At 48.5% G+C, this 17,726-nt stretch overlaps 2 protein-coding genes across 2 annotated transcripts in view; both read left to right on the top strand.

Moving 5' to 3' along the window:
• Positions 1 to 3,374: 3,374 nt before the first annotated feature.
• On the top strand, positions 3,375 to 11,310 carry OAS1Y (2',5'-oligoadenylate synthetase 1, 40/46kDa). The gene is given in 6 exon segments (NM_001040606.1): positions 3,375 to 3,606; positions 4,417 to 4,705; positions 6,366 to 6,550; positions 8,152 to 8,384; positions 9,244 to 9,397; positions 10,729 to 11,310. Coding segments are annotated over 6 exon segments (1,170 nt in total). The 5' UTR covers positions 3,375 to 3,429; the 3' UTR covers positions 10,861 to 11,310.
• The window catches only part of OAS2 (2'-5'-oligoadenylate synthetase 2), a 27,941-nt gene continuing 19,547 nt past the window's right edge, over positions 9,333 to 17,726 (top strand). The window contains 2 exon segments of the mRNA NM_001024557.1: positions 9,333 to 9,397; positions 16,448 to 16,690. Coding sequence (NP_001019728.1) covers positions 16,514 to 16,690 — 177 coding nt within the window. The 5' untranslated portion in view covers positions 9,333 to 9,397; positions 16,448 to 16,513.

Here is a 17,726-nt window from a genome sequence, read left to right as displayed (position 1 = left end):
CGTATATCTCCTGGGGCAGTCGTGCCTAAACCAAGCAGGCAACAGGAAACGGCAAATTGGCTCAATTTGGGGGCAAAACCCCACCAGGCTTATTTGTTTGAATCATGGCAAAGTGTGTGAACTTAATTTTTCTAACAATGGGGCAGCATAGATCTGTCCTCTGCAGTTAGAGATCTGAGACGTGGTGCATCTTTATTTATTTATTTATTTTTAGAGGTGTACTTTTCTGTGATCTGCTACATGGGAAGTGCTCAATAGTATCTGCCATTAAGGCTCTAATTACCGTCACTGTCCTACTCACAGGAAAGAGTGTTTATTACCAACCTCTCCAACCTGGTAGGCCCTCCCTCCCATGCCCTGGCCCACAGTGTTTCTGATAATAGACAGCAATGCTTCCCTTGGGAACCTGGCTGAGAATCAGACCAGTGTGGATGTGGCTACAGACTTTCTTCAAGTAAAAAAGTCTTCACAAAAGAATATGCATGTCAGCGATGAGTCTGGGTTTTCACGTGCAAAGTCTCTTCAGTTGTGTCCAACTCTGTGTGACCCCGTGGACTGTAGCCCGCCAGGCTCCTCTGTCCATGGGGATTTTCCAGGCAAGAATACTGGAGTGGGTTGCCATGCCCTCCTCCGGGGGATCTTCCCAACCCAGGGATCAAACCTGCGTCTCTTGCGTCTCCTGCACCGGCAGGCAAATTCTTTATCACTAGTGCCACCTGGGAAGCCCTGGTCTTTCACAACTTGGTGTAATGTCTCATACAGTGCCACAGAGAACATTAGCTCCTGGGCTCCTCTACTTTACTCCCTTAAATCCCAGCCACACGCAAATTGCTTTCTTCACCAGCTCCCCCAGCACCCTGTCTACCCAACCCTCCAGAAAAAGGAGGATTACAGTGGCCACCAGTGAAAGAGCTGCCCTGGTGACCATTGGGAAAAGGGGAACAGGAGACCTAATGATCTTAAATTAGCCAATTTAAGATCAAAGGTGGTGCCGAAAAGTGAAAGTGAAAGGTAGCCGCTCAGTCGTGTCTGACTCTTTGTGAGCCCAGGGACTGTAGCCCACCAGGCTCCTTTGTCCATTTGGATTCTCCAGGAAACAATACTGGAGTGGGTTGCCATTCCCTTCTCCAGGGTATCTTCCCAACCCAGGGATCAAACCTGAGTGTCGTGCATTGCAGGCAGATTCTTCACTGTCTGAGCCACCAGGGAAGTCCTAAAGGTGGTGCTAGTGGTAAAGAACTCGCCTGCCAGCACAGCAGACACAGGACACATGGGTGCGATCCCTGGGTTAGAAAGCTCCCCTGGAGGAGGGCATGGCAACCCACTCCAGTATTCTTGCCTGGAGAATCCCATGGACAGAGGAGCCTGGCGGGCTACAGTCCATAGGGTTACAAAGATTCCAGCACAACTGAAGCGAAGCAAGCAGGCCAAAGAATTTTAAAGTCAGAATCGCCCTTTAATTTTGCTCAGCTTTGATATCTTTCATCTCTCCTTTTGTGTTTCTCCTTTCAGATTATCCTCTGAGTAGTTCCATGAGTGAGAGAGAAAAGTTTTTCTGAGAAATGGAATATTGCCTGCCCTATTAGTAAACAAGGATGGCACAGTCAACAGGGATGGTGAGCTGGTGAGCCCTGAGGGAACTCGGGAAGGAATACTAGCTGCCATCTAGCAGCCACTCGCTGCTGTGGGCCCTGAGGAAGGAAAGATCGGAACGTGAAAACAGAACCCCGGCCCCAGAGAGCCGAGATGCTTTAGAAAGGAACGACTACGCTGAGCCCAGACTCTTAGATACACGGAAAGTGCTGAATTCCTTAGCTTAGACTATCTGGTTTTCTTTCATTTACATAAAAAAAGCTTTTAATGTCCAGACTACCTGACCTATGTTGAGAAACTTCCATACAACCTGGCTCCTCCCCTCGCCACCCTTGGGGCAGTTCTCTCGGGGTCCCTTGAGAGGCTGTCTCCCCGGCCTCAAGTCCTAAAAATTCCCACCAAATAAAACATAACCCTCAACCTTTATGTTATGAATACTTTTTAATCGGCCGCCCTCTTTACAGATTGGGGCACTGAGGCATGCCAGGTTACATTCGTGTTCACACTGCGCAGTTAGGGACAGTTTGCAATTTTTCTGCCATCCTAAAAGTGCCTTAGGAAATGTTAGGTAGTTAGAATAGGAAACAGGAGTCCAGAATGGCAGTGGCTAAAAGACAAGGAAGGGAAAAGCCCGCAAAAATGGAACAAAGGAAGGCGCGAGGACTGGAGTGAAGACCTCAGGTGGGACAGACAGCACTCCTGGCTAGCCCAGTTTACACAGGGCAGGCCCAGGGGGAGGAAAAGACATAAAAAGAGGAGCCAAAGGGCTGGGCTCGCTCTTCTCTTCATGTCTTTTGGGTTGGCATGCCCTCACGCCTCGAGGATGTATTTTCCTTTTATTTTCTAAATAAAACTGAGCTGTAACTCAGAGCCGTAACACTGATCTGTCCGAGAGCTATAACACGGTCTGTCTGAGAGCTGTGGCACGCCAAGGGCTTTAACGTCCATCGCTTCAAATTTTTGTTGTGATGAGACAGAACCAAGGAGATTATACTCCCCTGACAGGAAATAACGTCTATTAAGCAAAAAGGGAAATGTATGGAGTTAGGCCATTAAAAGAGAGAAAGAGAAATTATATGTGTATGTATGTGTGCATTAACCTAGAAAAATATCTCCCAAGACTACACCAAAGTAGTTACACTTCTAGTCAGGATCAGGATGGAATTTATGCTTCCAGATTTTTTGACTGTTTCTGTTTGCAACATTCATGTACTGCTGCAAGGACCATAGGAGGCTATAGAACAATGTTGTCTGCAACAAAAAAGAGAGGAAAAAGAAACCAAAAATCTGTTTCTACTTGTGATTACTCTTGGGTGCAATGCCAACCTGGGTTAAAAATACCTTTTCAGAGTACATTCTGAAGAAAGACCAGATGTTCTAGGCTGTGAAAGTGTTAATTGCTCAGTCCTGTCTGACTCTTTGCAGCCCTCTGTATAGCAGCCTGCCAGGCTCCTCTGTCCATGGGCTTTCCAGCAAAAATACTGGAGTGGGTAGCCATTCCCTTCCCCAGGGGATCTCCTGATACAGAGATTGAACATGGGTCTCCTGCATCAAGGCAGGAGTAAATCTGGGATTCTAGAGGAATGTACTGGGAGACCTGACAGGATGAAAGCAGAGTTTGATTTACTCAGAGCAAAGGAGAGATTAAAGACTCCAGCCAAAGCTCCTCCCTTCCAAGGAAACGAAACCAGCAGCAGCCCAGACTATGGACATAGCTCCTCCCTGCCAGTGAAATGAAACTTAACAGCCTCCAAACCCAGGCAGCAGAAGAGACAGAAGCTCACAGATTCAGGCAGCAGCTCTGCCGCCTCTGGCTCTCCAGTCCCCAGCACCGTGATGGAGCTCAGAAATACCCCGGCCGGGTCTCTAGACAAGTTCATCGAAGACCACCTCCTGCCAGACGAGGAGTTCCGCATGCAGGTCAAAGAAGCCATCGACATCATCTGCACTTTCCTGAAGGAGAGGTGTTTCCGATGTGCCCCTCACAGAGTTCGGGTGTCCAAAGTTGTGAAGGTGAGTCCAGAATGGCCTGGCTGGGGAGAAGAGAGGCTGGTGAGCAAGCGTTTGCACAGGGACAGGCAGAGAGCAGAAGGCTGAGGTCTCTGGGGCTGGTGCTTTCTGATTTATCCATGCCAGAACTATAACCACATTTGTGAAAATAGCTTCTGGGGTGAGGGCATCATCTGTAAGTTTTTAACAAATTCCCTGGAGAGGTGTATAAACCACCTGGGTCACGACTGCTATAGAGATAAGCAATCTGAATCCTGGCAGCATCTACAGTTCACTAATCTTGACCAGGCTGGGATCTCACTATTTCTGCAAAGTCACGAGCTGGTTAAGAGTGTACGTTTTAAAGGCAGATAGCACCTGCTGGCTGTGAAGTCTTGGGCAAGTCACTTAACCTCTCTGTGCCTCAGTTTCCTTATCTATAAATTTCAGTACCTTATAGGGCTTGCAGATCAAGTAAAGTCAGCATGGGCCAGTTTACAGTATTAATCACATAAGGTCATAAATTACAGGGGGTAAAGAATACAGACCCTGGAAAAAGACAACCAGGATGTAAACTGTATCTCTGCCACCCACTAGCTGTATGACTGAACTGATACATGATCTCTCAGCATCTGTTTCCCCATCCAGAAGATGACAACAGATAGTAACAGTAGCTAGATCCCAGAGTTCTTGTGAGCATTCTAGGAGTTACAGCCGCTGATGCCTTCAGAGCAGTGGCTAGCATTCAAAATGTTAGTGATTGTTCTCAGCATTTTATTTAGGGAGGCTCTTCTCAATGAAATGTGTCAATACTCATTCTTATCACCTTTTTAGGGCGGCTCCTCAGGCAAAGGCACGACCCTCAGGGGACGATCAGATGCTGACCTCGTCGTCTTCCTCACCAATCTCACAAGTTTTCAGGAACAGCTTGAGCGCCGAGGAGAATTCATCGAAGAAATCAGGAGACAGCTGGAAGCCTGTCAAAGAGAGGAAACATTTGAAGTGAAGTTTGAGGTCCAGAAACGGCAATGGGAGAATCCCCGCGCTCTCAGCTTTGTGCTGAGGTCCCCCAAGCTCAACCAGGCGGTGGAGTTCGATGTCCTGCCCGCCTTTGATGCCCTAGGTGAGTGCTCCCAGCCACAGGTTCTTATAGTCTTTGTCCTATGTCAGGGCTTCTTCTGCTCTCTTGTCTCTGAGCAGAAATAAAATGTCTTATTAACCAAGGTATCCCTTCAAGTGAGAGGAGACACCAGCATCTCTCCTGGGACAAGAATGCCTAGGGTCACACTCAGCCACTGAAGTGACGTTAAACAACAAACTGGTACAGTTAGGGGTCAAGATATTTTTATAGAACACCTGCCAGGCTTACTAGTTTGACTTTTGGCAAACTGTGTAATCTTTCTAAAAACTGCTGCTGCTGCTGCTGCTGCTGTTAAATCGCTTCAGTCGTGTCTGACTCTGTGTGACCCCATAGACGGCAGCCCACCAGGCTCCCCCGTCCCTGGGATTCTCCAGGCAAGAACACTGGAGTGGGTTGCCATTTCCTTCTCCAGTGCATAAAAGTGAAAAGTGAAAGTGAAGTCACTCAGTCGTGTCTGACTCTTCACAACCCCATGGACTGTAGCCTACCAGGCTTCTCCGTCTATGGGAGTTTCCAGGCAAGAGTACTGGAGTGGGGTGCCATTGCCTTCTCCATTCTAAAAACTAGGTCTAGGGTAAATTCAATATGTTAATTTCATTTTTTTATGCAAAATGTGAGGCAACCATATCAAACTTATACTGAGGGTTGGAATACAGAGCTAATGTGCAGGAACATTGGGACAGGAAGCAATTCATTCTTTGAGGCTCAGTTTCCACTGTGTACCTTAGATGCGGGGCTTCCCTGGTGGCTCAGTGGTTAAGAATGCACCTTCCAAGCAGGAGATACAGGTTCGATCTCTGGGTCAGGAAGATCCCCTGGAGAAGGAAATGGCAACCCACTCCAGTAGTCTTGCCTGGGAAATTCTATGGACAGAGGAGCTGGCAGACTAGAGTCCATGGGGTCACAAAGAGTCAGACAGGACTGAGCAACTGAGCAGGAACACAGACCTGGAGGTGCAAGGCGTGTTCCATGGCCCTAAATGATACAGACAGAGAACCTCTCTCCTGGAGCCTGACCATATGAACACCAGGAAAGAAATGATAACTTGCTGTGACCAAAACTAAATATGTTGACTCGAAAGAGAGCAAAGGGGACCAGAGGACTTGGGTAGATAGGTTAACAAGAGAGGTGACCTCTGACCTGAGGCCCAAAGAATGAGAAAGAGTCAAGCATGGGAAGACCTCCCAGGAAGAGGAAACAGCAGGTGCAAAGACAGGAATGAACATGACATATTTGAAGAGGTGAAGTAACCAGGGGAGTCAGTGGCAAAGGGATTGAGGCAGGAGGTAAGACGAGGGAGGAGACAGGCCTCACCATCCGCGTGGACCACTGTGAGGACTTGGGATTTTACCCAGAGGTCCTGGGAAGCAAGAAGTGGAAGGATCAGGTTTAAAGGCCTCTATATGGACTGTGGAGGATCCAGGGGGGAGGGTGCCGCCACCTCTGCTGAGTCCAGGTGAGAGACGATGGGTGACAGCGGTAGAGGCGGGAGAAGGGAGGACGGGGATGGACCTCAGGCCCCCTGGCTCTGGGCCTGCTGACCTCCCCACTGTCCCCCACGGCCAGTGAGCTTGTTGTCTCAGAGGGAATGGAAGAACCTCAGAGAAGAGCTGACGTCGAAACATGGATTCATTCCCAACAGGTCAGTTGACCAAAGGTTACAGACCTGACTCTAGAGTCTATGTCCGGCTCATCCAAGAGTGCGAGAACCTGAGGAGAGAGGGCGAGTTCTCCCCCTGCTTCACGGAGCTGCAGCGAGACTTCCTGAAGAATCGTCCAACCAAGCTGAAGAGCCTCATCCGCCTGGTGAAGCACTGGTACCAACTGGTATGGCCGGTCCCATCTGGGCAGAGAGCCGAGGAGGAGGAGGAGGGGAAGGGAGAGAGTGAGGACGGGAGAGGAGGGAGAGAGGCGTGGAGGGAGGGAAGGAGCAGGGAGAGGTGTGGGGAGGAGCCAGGATGAGGCAGTGGGAAGAGGGAGAGGTGACAGAGGCGGGGGGAGAGCAGAGGGGAGGGAAGGGAAATCACAAATCCATCCTTCCAGTTACTGCGGCCAAACCAAGGGTCATCCTTGGCTTCTTCACAGACACCCACATCCAACTAGTCAGCAAATGTTGTTGGTCCTATGTTAAAATATATTTATGATTCATCCATGGTCACCACCTCCGTTACCCCTCAGTCCAGATCATCTTGGGAGGCTCAAAGGATCTGCCCTTGACCTCTCTGAACCCCCATCTCTGTCCGCGCACCACCACCCTCAGGCCACGCTCTTCTCTTCGTTAGTCCTCCTGGAGAGAAACTCTACACTCCAGCCTCCAGGCCTTTGCATGTGCCTATTTGTTTATTTATTGTGTTGTTGTTGTTCAGTTACTAGGTCATGTCTGACTTTTTGTGACCCCAGGGACTGCAGCACACCAGGCTCCCCTGTCCTCTACTCTCTCCCAGAGTTTGCTCAGATTCCTGTCCATTGAGTCGGTGATGCTTTCTAACCATCTCACCCTCTGCCACCCCCTTCTCCTCTTGCCCTCAATCTTTCCCCAAATCAGGGTCTTTTCCAATGAGTTGGCTCTTCCCGTCAGGTGGCCAAAGTATTGGAGCTTCAGCATGAGAACTTCCAATGAATATTCAGGGTTGATTTCCTTGAGGATTGACTGGTTTGATCTCCTTTCAGTCCAAGGGACCCTCAAAGAGTCTTGTCCAGCACCGCAGTTCAAAAGCGTCAGTTCTTTGGTGCTCGGCTCTCTTTATGGTGCAAGTCTCACATCTGTTCACATAATCAAAGCTAAGGTTTTTCCAGTAGTCATATTTATTGTCTGTCTCCCCACTATTCCCTGGTGGCTCAGATGGTAAAGCATCTGCCTGCAATGCGGGAGACCCAGGTTCAATCCCTGGGTCAGGAAGATCCCCTGGAGAAGGAAATGGCAACCCATTCCAATACTCTTGCCTGGAAAATTCCATGGACAGAGGAGCCTGGTGGGCTACAGTCCATGGGGTTGCAAAGAGTCAGACGGGACTTCACTTTCACTTTCCCCTCAATAAATGTACAAGAACAGAAGGATTTATGTGTTTGATTCCCTGCTGTATCCCAGGAACCTAGAACAGTGCCTGGCACATGAAAGAAGTTCAAAAAATGATTGTTAGGTGAGTTAATGAGTGCTATATCCCCCACCAACATCACACACACACACACACACACACACACACACACACACACACTTCTGTTCACTTCCTAGCCATCTGGCTTTGAACAGGTGAGTTAATAGCTCTGTGAATGCCACCATAGACCATACCTAAATGGATAGGTGTGGATTTGCTCTCAGAAAACTTTATACCCTAAAACAAGTTACAGGCTGAATTTGATCCATGAGAAATGAGCTTTACACAAATGCTAGACAAGCCCATTTTTCTGATTGTTTTCTCTCTACTCAGTGTAAGGAGCAGCTTGGAAAGCCATTGCCCCCACAATATGCTCTGGAGCTTCTGACGGTCTATGCCTGGGAGCAAGGATGCAATAAAACAGGATTCATCACAGCTCAGGGATTTCAGACTGTCTTGAAATTAGTCCTAAAGTATCAGAAGCTTTGCATCTACTGGGAAAAGAACTATAACTCTGAAAACCCTATTATTGAAGAATATCTGACGAAGCAACTTGCAAAACCCAGGTACTCTATCCGCTCAAGGCTTAGCTCCCCACATAAATGAACCCCTGCTTACAGCTGTAGCACCCTGGAAATGAAGGAATTGGGAGGGTTCCACATTAACTGATCATCTTCTGATACCATGCTGCTGGGCACTTTACTAGTACCGTCTAATTTTAAAAACAGTGTGCAAAAAACCATGTGAGTCAGGCACTATGCTAACTGCTTCACAGATGAGTAAACCGAGATTCTGAGCAGTAAAGAGTTTGTCCAAACCCTAACCCAAACCCTAAAGAGTTTGTCCAAACCCTAACTCTAAGAAAATGAGCGAAACAGCTGAAATTTCGACTAAAATAACAACAGCTACAGCAACAATAATAATTGCTCCCAGAAAGTAAGAGCTTGCTATAAGACTAACACACTCTAATAGTATAGTAAAAATTATGATTATTGTAACTGTCATGCACTAACCCCTTACGATGGCCCAATTACTGTGCTGAGTATTCCATGTTGCTTATCTAGATCCTCATAGAACATCCTTTGAAGTAGGGATGTTCAAATCTGCCCATTTCACAGATGAGCATACTGAGAATTAGAGAGACCAAGACATCTACCCAAGGTCACACTCCTACAGAAGAGCAGAGGTGATATTCAAGCCCAGGTCTATCAAAGCCCAAATGCAAGGCTCCCCCTTCCGTTCACTGTCCTCCATGGAGCAGGGCACCCAGGACACACCCAGGGAGTGATGCTCTGCTGGAGCCCTGATGCTGCCTGAGTCTGAGCCTGGGCCAGGCTGGTTGCTTTGCCCTTCCTGGAGCATCTAGGCCACCCGCCAGACAGAACCCAGCTTCTCATCTCTCTCTCTCTAAATATTACCCTTCAGGCCTGTGATTCTGGACCCGGCGGACCCTACAGGAAATGTTGCTGGTAAAGACGCATATAGCTGGGAGCGGCTTGCACGAGCGGCTTTGGTCTGGCTGGATTACCCGTGCTTTAAGAAATGGGATGGGTCTCCCGTGGGCTCCTGGGATGTGTCGGTGAGAACTTCTGCTTCTTTACCGCTGCCCTGCCCCTACCCCTTCCACACAATATGGGGTGTGTAGCTAGAGACCATTCCTTCCAAAGAAATTGCCTCTTGCTAGAGGTCACTAGGGCTTCCCTGGTGGCTCAGACAGTAAAGAATCTGCCTGCCTATGCAGGAGACCTGGGTTCAATATCTGGGTCAGGAAGATCCCCTGGAGAAGGAAATGGCAACCCCCTCCAGTATTCTTGCCTGGAGAATCCCCATGGACAGATGAGCCTTGGTGGGCTACAGTCCATGGGATCGCAAAGAGTTAGACACGACTGAGCAACTTTCAGTTTCACAGAGGTCACTCCCATTCATATCATGCCAGGCTGTGCTCCCTGTTTTACAGTCATCTTGACCCCAATCAGAGGGTTCCTAGACTTCTCACATCCCTATCCAGAGCTTATTCTTTAATTAATGCCTCCTTGGCCAGAAGTAACTTTTTTAACAGCGCCAATTGGCTCATTCCACTAAGAAGAAAAAGAATAACCACCACCACTTATGAATACCTACTTTGGGGTTAGGCTCTGTTCTTAGCCCCTTAAATTTCATTGTTTCATTAAATCCTCATGACACCCCATGAGCCCTGATTTCTACTCCCATCTTACAGATGAGAAAAGGAGGCTCAGAGAGGTGAAGTCACCTGCTCAAGCCCACTCAGCTAGGGAGCCGCAGAGCTGGGAATCCCACTCAGCAGACTCCAATGCCAGGAGTTACTCCGCTGAGCTAAACAGCCTGCCTTGTATCCCCTTCCCCCTCCATATCACACAACAAACGGGTGACTCAGAGTAGGTGAGGACGTGGGTGTGTCACACAACTAAGTCGGGGCTGAGGGCCTCATCTTTCCACTCCAAGAGTAGGGATCTTTCTCAAGCTGGAGTGGAGAGGGCTGATGATGCCAGAGATGGGTTTCCCAGGAAACAGGCTCTGGGATGAAGTTCACGTGCAGGATGTTTCTGGGGAGGACCATTGGAACGACACCTGTGTAAAGGAGGGGAGGGAGGTGGGTACCAACACAAGGAGAGGGATATCCGGGATGCTGGCCATCTCAGACCATCTCCCCGGGGAGCCCTGGGGGCCCCAACAGCCTCCAGAGTTGTCCTACAGAAGACCGAGGTGGCCAGGCCTTTATAGCCCCAACACGGGTCAGCCGCTGAATGTGGACAACCCAGGAGTGGGTGTGGCCTTCCTTGAAGGGCATCCAGGCGGCAGGTCACAGCGTCCACGGTGAATGCTCACTGAGACCCGTGCCAAGCGGGGAGGCCCAGCTCTCCAGTGTGACAATGTGCTTCTCCCTTTCAGCCCCAAGAACACAGTGACCTGATGTTCCAGGCCTATGATTTTAGACAGCACTATAGACCCTCTCCAGGAATCCAGTTCCACGGAGGAGCCTCTCCCCAGGTGGAAGAGAACTGGACATGTACCATCCTCTGAACGCCAGAGTATCTTGGAGGCAAGGTCTCCAGAGCCGTCTGGGCCAGCCCTCTTCACTTCTAGGGCTAGGGGGCTTGGATCCAAAGACAGCTGTGAATTGATGTCAGACCTGGGACCAGAATCCAGGTCTCCTGACCCCCAGCCTTCCTGCTATTCTGTGCTGTCTTTTCTTTCATAGACAATGCTCCCCATTGGAGCCTGACAATAGCCTCTCTGAGCCACCAGGAGAGACTCAGGCAAAAGAGTGGAATCCCAGCCTTGACTTTCTTCTGTGAACCTGAGGGGAAAGGTGATGGTCCAATTTATTGTCAATAATAACAAAAATAGTAGCAAATGCCATTTGTTGGGTGTTAATTAGCTTCAAGGTACAGCGCCAAGAAGTATACCTGCATATTATGTGTGTGTGTGCATATTCATTGATTCAACTAAAGATATTAATTGGGCACCTGCTCTGTGCCAAGCATTGTTCTGGTCACTGGCTCACTGTTGTTGCTCAGTTGCTGAGTTGTGTCTGACTCTTTGGGACCCCATGGACTGCAGCACACCAGGCTTCCATGTCCTTCACTGTCTCTCAAAATTTGCTCAGATTTTTGTCCATTAAGTTGGTGATACCATCCAACCATCTCATCCTCTGCCTCCTTTTGCTTTTAATATTTCCCAGCATCAGGGTCTTTTCCAATGACTCGGCTCTTCTCATCAGGTGGCCAAAGTATTGGAGCATAGCAATGAGTAAAGCAGACAAAAATCCCTGCCTCATGGAGCTGATATTTTGTGGAATACTCTACTATTGGAGAGATGAGGGTCCTTTCAATTCTCAACTACAGATAATCCTGAGACAAGCATCTTTGGTTCATCCTTTGTCCACATCTCTGATTATTTACCCAGGAAAAATTTTAGAACTGCCCTGTGTAATTCAGTAGTCATTAGTCACGGATGGCTATTGAGTACTTGAGATGTAGCTGAACCCAACTGAGAGGTGCTCATCTTTATACTTTCCTGAGTTTTCAGATTATTACTAATTTGGGGCTGTAGTTTGTACTGCTTATATGACCACAAGAAACAGTAAAGCAAGGTTTCTGGTTCAGAACTATCCCATCCACCCCTGCTATTAAAAGCTAGCATCTGCCCCCTTGCAAGGAGACTCTTGCAGAGGCTTCTCATCCATAAGACACCCCCCAGCTCCGAGGACCAGTATCCACCTCCCCTCCTGCCCACTAGGACTGTAAGTATGGTCAAGTCCCAACACAGCCCACCTGGGGACACTCTGGGCCTGCTGAGGGAGGAATAGACTTGTATCCATATCGGCCGGAAGACCCGGCAGCGTGTACCAGCACAAGTCAGGTGGGTGTGGGGGAGGGACCCCAAGGGCACTTCATCAAGGGGCTGTGGAGTCAGGTCAGATGACCTAGAGCTTATTGATTTGGAAGTCCCCTCCTGGACTTCAGGACTTCACACCCTGGCAAGGACCCCAGGAGAAGGTGCAGACTCGCTCTTAGCCAGGCTCTTAGAACGGATAAAGTACGAGCATATGCCAGGTGATATTCCCGCGAGAGATGGTGGGCTGCTGCTGCTGCTGCTAAGTCGCTTCAGTCGTGTCTGACTCTGTGCGACCCCATAGACGGCAGCCCACCAGGCTCCCCTGTCCCTGGGATTCTCCAGGCAAGAACACTGGAGTGGGTTGCCATTTCCTTCTCCAAAACATGAAAGTGAAAAGTGAAAGTGAAGTCGCTCAGTTGTGTCTGACTCTTAGCGACCCCATGGACTGCAGCCTACCAGGCTCCTCTGTCCATGGGGTTTTCCAGGCAAGAGTACTGGAGTGGGGTGCCATTGCCTTCTCCGAGAGATGGTGGGAGATGGGATTAAAAGGTCAGGGAAGTGGATGTGCTAGGGGCCGATGTGCTGTATAAATCCAGAAAGAAAAAAGAAAAACCCCACCAAATTATCTCCCGTGGAAAAGCAGAGAATACAGCTCTACTGAGGCCATAAAGGATATGCTAGCGAGGCACCTCCCTGGTGGTCCAGTGGTTCAGAATCCATCTTCCAAGGCAGGGGACACGGGTTCGATCCCTGGTCCCAGAAGATCTCACATGCCTCGGGTCAGCCAGGCCCCGGTGCACCACAACTATTGAGACTGCTGTCTAGCGCCCACGGGCCGCAGCTGCTGAAGTCCGCGCGCACCCTAGAGCCTGTGCTCTGCAACAAGAGAAGCCATCTCAACCAGAAGCCCGCACTCCACAGCACCACCGCAGCTAGAGAGCAGCCCCGGCTCGCCGCGACCAGAGGGAAGCCTGCGCAGCAACAAAGACCCAGCACGACCAAACACAAATGAACAGATAAAATTATTTAAAAAAAAAAGAGTAAAGGAGCCTGGGTGGTTATGATGTGTCTGTATGGGCTACTCAGTTGTAACAAGTGTCCCACCCTGCTAGGGGATACTGATGTGAAACTGAAAATGAACTGGGAAACGGGAAACCCCATCTTAAGTGAAGCCAGGAGACCAGAAAGGGGTGCTCTCACTTCTCAAATCAGTTCAGTTCAGTGGCTCAGTCGTGTCCGATTCTTCGCGACCCCATGGACTGCAGCAAGCCAGGCTTCCCTGTCCTTCATCAACTCCTGGAGCTTGCTCAAACTCATGTCCATCGAGTTGGTGATGCCATCCAACCACCTCATCCTCTGTCATCCCCTTCTCCTCCCGCCTTCAATCTTTCCCAGCATCAGGGTCTTTTCCACTGAGTCAGTTCTTCACATCAGGTGGCCAGAGTATTGGAGCTTCAGCTTTAGCATCAGTCCTTCCAATGAATATTCAGGACAGTTTTCCTTTAGGATGGACTGGTTTGATCTCCTTGGGAATCCAAGGGACTCTCAAGAGTCTTCTCTAGCACCACAGTTCAAAAGCATCAATTCTTCGGGGCTCAGCTCAAATACCACTGCAGAATGTTGTTGGAGTGGGAGGAGGCTGGCGTAATGGTGGTTGTGGTGGGGTGGTGGCAGTGGGGTATATAGGAAATCTCTTGGCTTCTGCACAGTTTTTCTGGGAACCTAAAACTACTCTGATAAACTAAGTTTATATATATATATTTTTTTTTTTTTTTAAAGAGTAAAGAGACATAATACCTGCAACATACAACTCACATGACTCAGTAATAATAATACTGATAATACAATGTACACAGAGAACGAGGAGCAAATATGGTGAAATATTCAGGATCAAGAATATGAAAGAGTTCTTTGTGTTTCAGATGATTTCAAAATAAAATATTTTTAAAAATAAAAAAGCACAGACTTTAGAAAGCAGGTAGTTAGAAGCTAGCCAGATAAGTTACAAGCTGTATGACCTCGGACAAATATTTTTCAGCTCTCTGAGCCTCTATATTTTCAGAATATAGAAAAGAAGGCTTATGACCTAAGCCCAGCCTACCTCTAGGTGTTTTAAAAGTCAGAAAAGGGCAGGGAAGGGCCCTTTATGGACAGGAGCAATCATCAAGTTTCTCCGGAGAAACCAAACTGTGAAAATGAACTCACAAACAGAAACCTCATGGAGTCAGAAGACCAGAAGAGGGAGCTCTCACACCTCAAATGCCTCTGGAGGCCAATCCCAGGAAAGACAAGTCAGTTAACACACCCCCAACAGGAAGATTATCAACAGGGAAAAATCGTCAATGACGGGCCAGGACAGTAAAGATGTACATTGCACGTCTCCTGGAGGAAGCCAACTCCCCTGGCAACTGAGCCAATGAGAACCCATCATCACCCTGAATTCTTGCTTTCCTCCAACAGACACGTGTTCAAACAACCCCTCCTAACTTCCTCCTTTTTCTCTATAAAGTAATATTCCTCTTCTTTGTTGGCTGGACTTGCCTATGGCTTTTTGCTATTGCCTGCTTGTCCTAAGTTGAAATTCTTTGCTGTTCCCAAATAAACCCATTTTGCTGGTAAAACAATGGTTGTTTTACTTTTGAGGTTAATAGAACCAATTGGTTTTATAAATCTAGATTTAGAGAAAATTTTGTTTTAAGGAATTGGCTGTGCCATTGCAGGGGCCAGTGAGTCCAAATTCTGCAGGGTGGGGTAGCCAGGGTAGCTGGAAACCCAAAGAAGTATCTGCTTGTGGAATTGCCTCCTCCTCAGGGAGAGATCAGACCTTTTTCATCTCTTCGCCTGATTGGATGAGGCCCATCCACATTATAGTGAATAATCTGCTTTCCCCAACGTTTACAAATGTTGATCTCATCTTAAAAATATATTCCAAAGAAAGAAAAAAATTCTAGAAGAATGTTTGACCAAATATCTGAGTACTATGGTCATAGTCAAGTTGACATACAAAACTAATCATCACAGGACTTTCCTGGTGTCCAGTGGTTAAGAATCTGCCTGCCAATGCAGAGGACAGAAGTTTAATCCCTGGTCTGTGAAGATCCCACATGCCACAGAACAACTAAGCCCTAGGTGCCACAAGTACTGAGCCTGCATACCCTGGAGCCCAAACTCTGCAACAAGAGAAGTCACGGTAATAAGAAGCCCGTGTACCACAGCTGGAGAGTAGCCTCCACTCGCTGCAACTAGGAAAGGCCTGCTGATAGCAATGAAGACACAACGCAGCCAAAAGCTACAAACAAATAATCACCATTTAAAAGAGAATAATAACAAAATCAATCATCACAGCAGAGAAAGGGGTCTGTTCCTGTCCCACCTTGGAGATGTTTGCCTTCTGTGTTACAGAGGGAGCCCAGGAGTTTCGTTCTCATGGTTCTGGACACAGGGGTTGACGTCTGTCTCCTCTCTGGCCTATGTGCTACTGGGCGTGTTTTCCTTCCTTGCTGGGGGTGGTTAAATGCCCGAGGAAACCTGGCAGGTGTTCATGTGCGCTGAGGGACTGGGCCCACAGAAGCAGGCCTCTGGGAACCTGTGTTTGCTCAGGGGCAGAACTAAAACCCAAGTGGCTGAACCCTTGCCTTGCTGTGTGCCCTGAAACAAGTCAGGGCCCTCTCTGGTCTCTTCTCCTCACTGTTCTCATCAACTCTGAATTCCCAAAAACATTGGAAACAGGGAAAAGGGGAAAGAGCCTCAAAAGATGACCTCTGGGAAAATAATTTTTTACAGTATATATATATATATATAGTTAGATGTAAATATAACTGAACCAGTTTGCTAAACTCCTGAAAACTAACACAATATTTTAAATCAGCTATACTTCAATTATTAAAAAAAAAGAAAACCTCTGGCCCCCTATGAAATTATTTGCTTTACAAACACTTTACAGCACTAGCCATATTTCAGGTCCTGTTCAAAGCACTTTGCAAGTATTTTAATCTTTGTATTAAGCCTGTGAGATAGGTACCACAGTTACCCCCATTTTACAGATGGAAATCGAGGCACAAAAAGGGCTGGCAGTGTGCTCAAAGACACAGACATAACCCATATCAAGCCCTCATAATCTGTCTCAAGGGGTCATGTTTTAAACTACAAGCCTCCCTTGACAGCAGCGGAGAGGCTGGGGGCGAGGCCTGGGTTGGGCCAGAAGACTCTGAGTTTCCTTTTCCCCTGGTGTGAGTTTCGGTTTTCTCCCCTCTCCTCCCCCTGCACACAGAAGTTCCTTATTCTCCTCAGCCTCCCGCTCTGCCACCAGCTGTCATCTCAGCAGCCAGTCAGAGCCATGGGCAGCAGGGAGTCCCACCTCTATGAAAAGCCTTCTGAGAAATTGGAGGAGTTTATCCAGAACCACCTGAGGCCTTCTGAAGACTGTCAGAAAGACATCGACCAGTCAGTGGACACCATCTGTGAAGTCCTGCAGGAACCCTGCCCGTCCCTCACCGTGACAGGGGTGGCCAAAGTGAGTAGATGGCTGGGGTCAGTGCTTCTGGGACCCAAGGGGCAGAAGGACTTGGTGCTGAGCACGTGCTGTGTTCTGGGCCCTGGGTATGCAAGACATCACCTTGTCTAAACCCGCATTCGAGTGACATGATGGACCAGGGTGTAGAGTTTAGGGGTACAGGTTGGGAGAGCGTGGATTCTGCTCCTTACTGCTGTGTGACCCCGGGTAGGTTGCTTAACCTCTCTGTGCCTCGGTGTCCAAATGTGTAAAATGGGAGGGGAATAATACTCAGTGCCAAGTGTTAAGAGGCTTAAACACATAATGTTCTGGCAAGGACTTGGCACAAAGCCACAGCAGTAAATCAGCTGTGGTTACCTGTGGCATTTTTATCCTCCCCATTTTACAGACGAGTAACTGAGCCTACCAGAGTTCAATAATACTATTCAAGAATGTTCTATGATTTCTTAACTCCAAGGAGGTGGGAAGCCTCATCGGGTGCTCTGGCACAAACCCTAGGGTGGAGGCTGAAGATTCTGGAATTTTGAGGAAGAAATGATACTGGGAAGCTGCCAGGACCCTAGGGTGGGGAGGGGATTACGTGTGCCCAGCCCCACCCCTGTGCTCTCCAGCACCACACTCCTCTGCTGTCACGTGCTTTCTGGCCTCTGCCCTTACACACACCCACTGGCCCTAGGAGGAAAGACACCTGGACACATGATGGCTCCTGTCTTGGCCCAGATAAGGAAAATGAAGCTTGGGGAAGTTATTATTAGTTGGCATTCGACCTGGGATTTTAAGCTCAGGTAATCTATTTGGGAGGGCTTCCCTGGTGGCTCCGTGGTAAAGAATCCACACTAAGGTACAGGAAGCGTGGGTTCGATCCCTGGGTCAGGAAGATCCCCTGGAGAAGGAAATGACAGCCCACTCCAGTATTCTTGCCTGGGAAATCCCAGGGACAGAGGAGCCTGGTGGGCACCAGTGCGTGGGGTCGCAGAATTGGACACGACTGAACAACTGAACAATGGCAACAGTTTGTTTGGGAGCATGTACCCTT

Source organism: Bos taurus, chromosome 17 (genome assembly GCF_002263795.3).
Source record: "Bos taurus isolate L1 Dominette 01449 registration number 42190680 breed Hereford chromosome 17, ARS-UCD2.0, whole genome shotgun sequence".
NCBI lineage: Eukaryota > Metazoa > Chordata > Mammalia > Artiodactyla > Bovidae > Bos > Bos taurus.
This window is presented reverse-complemented; position numbering and strand designations above follow the sequence as displayed.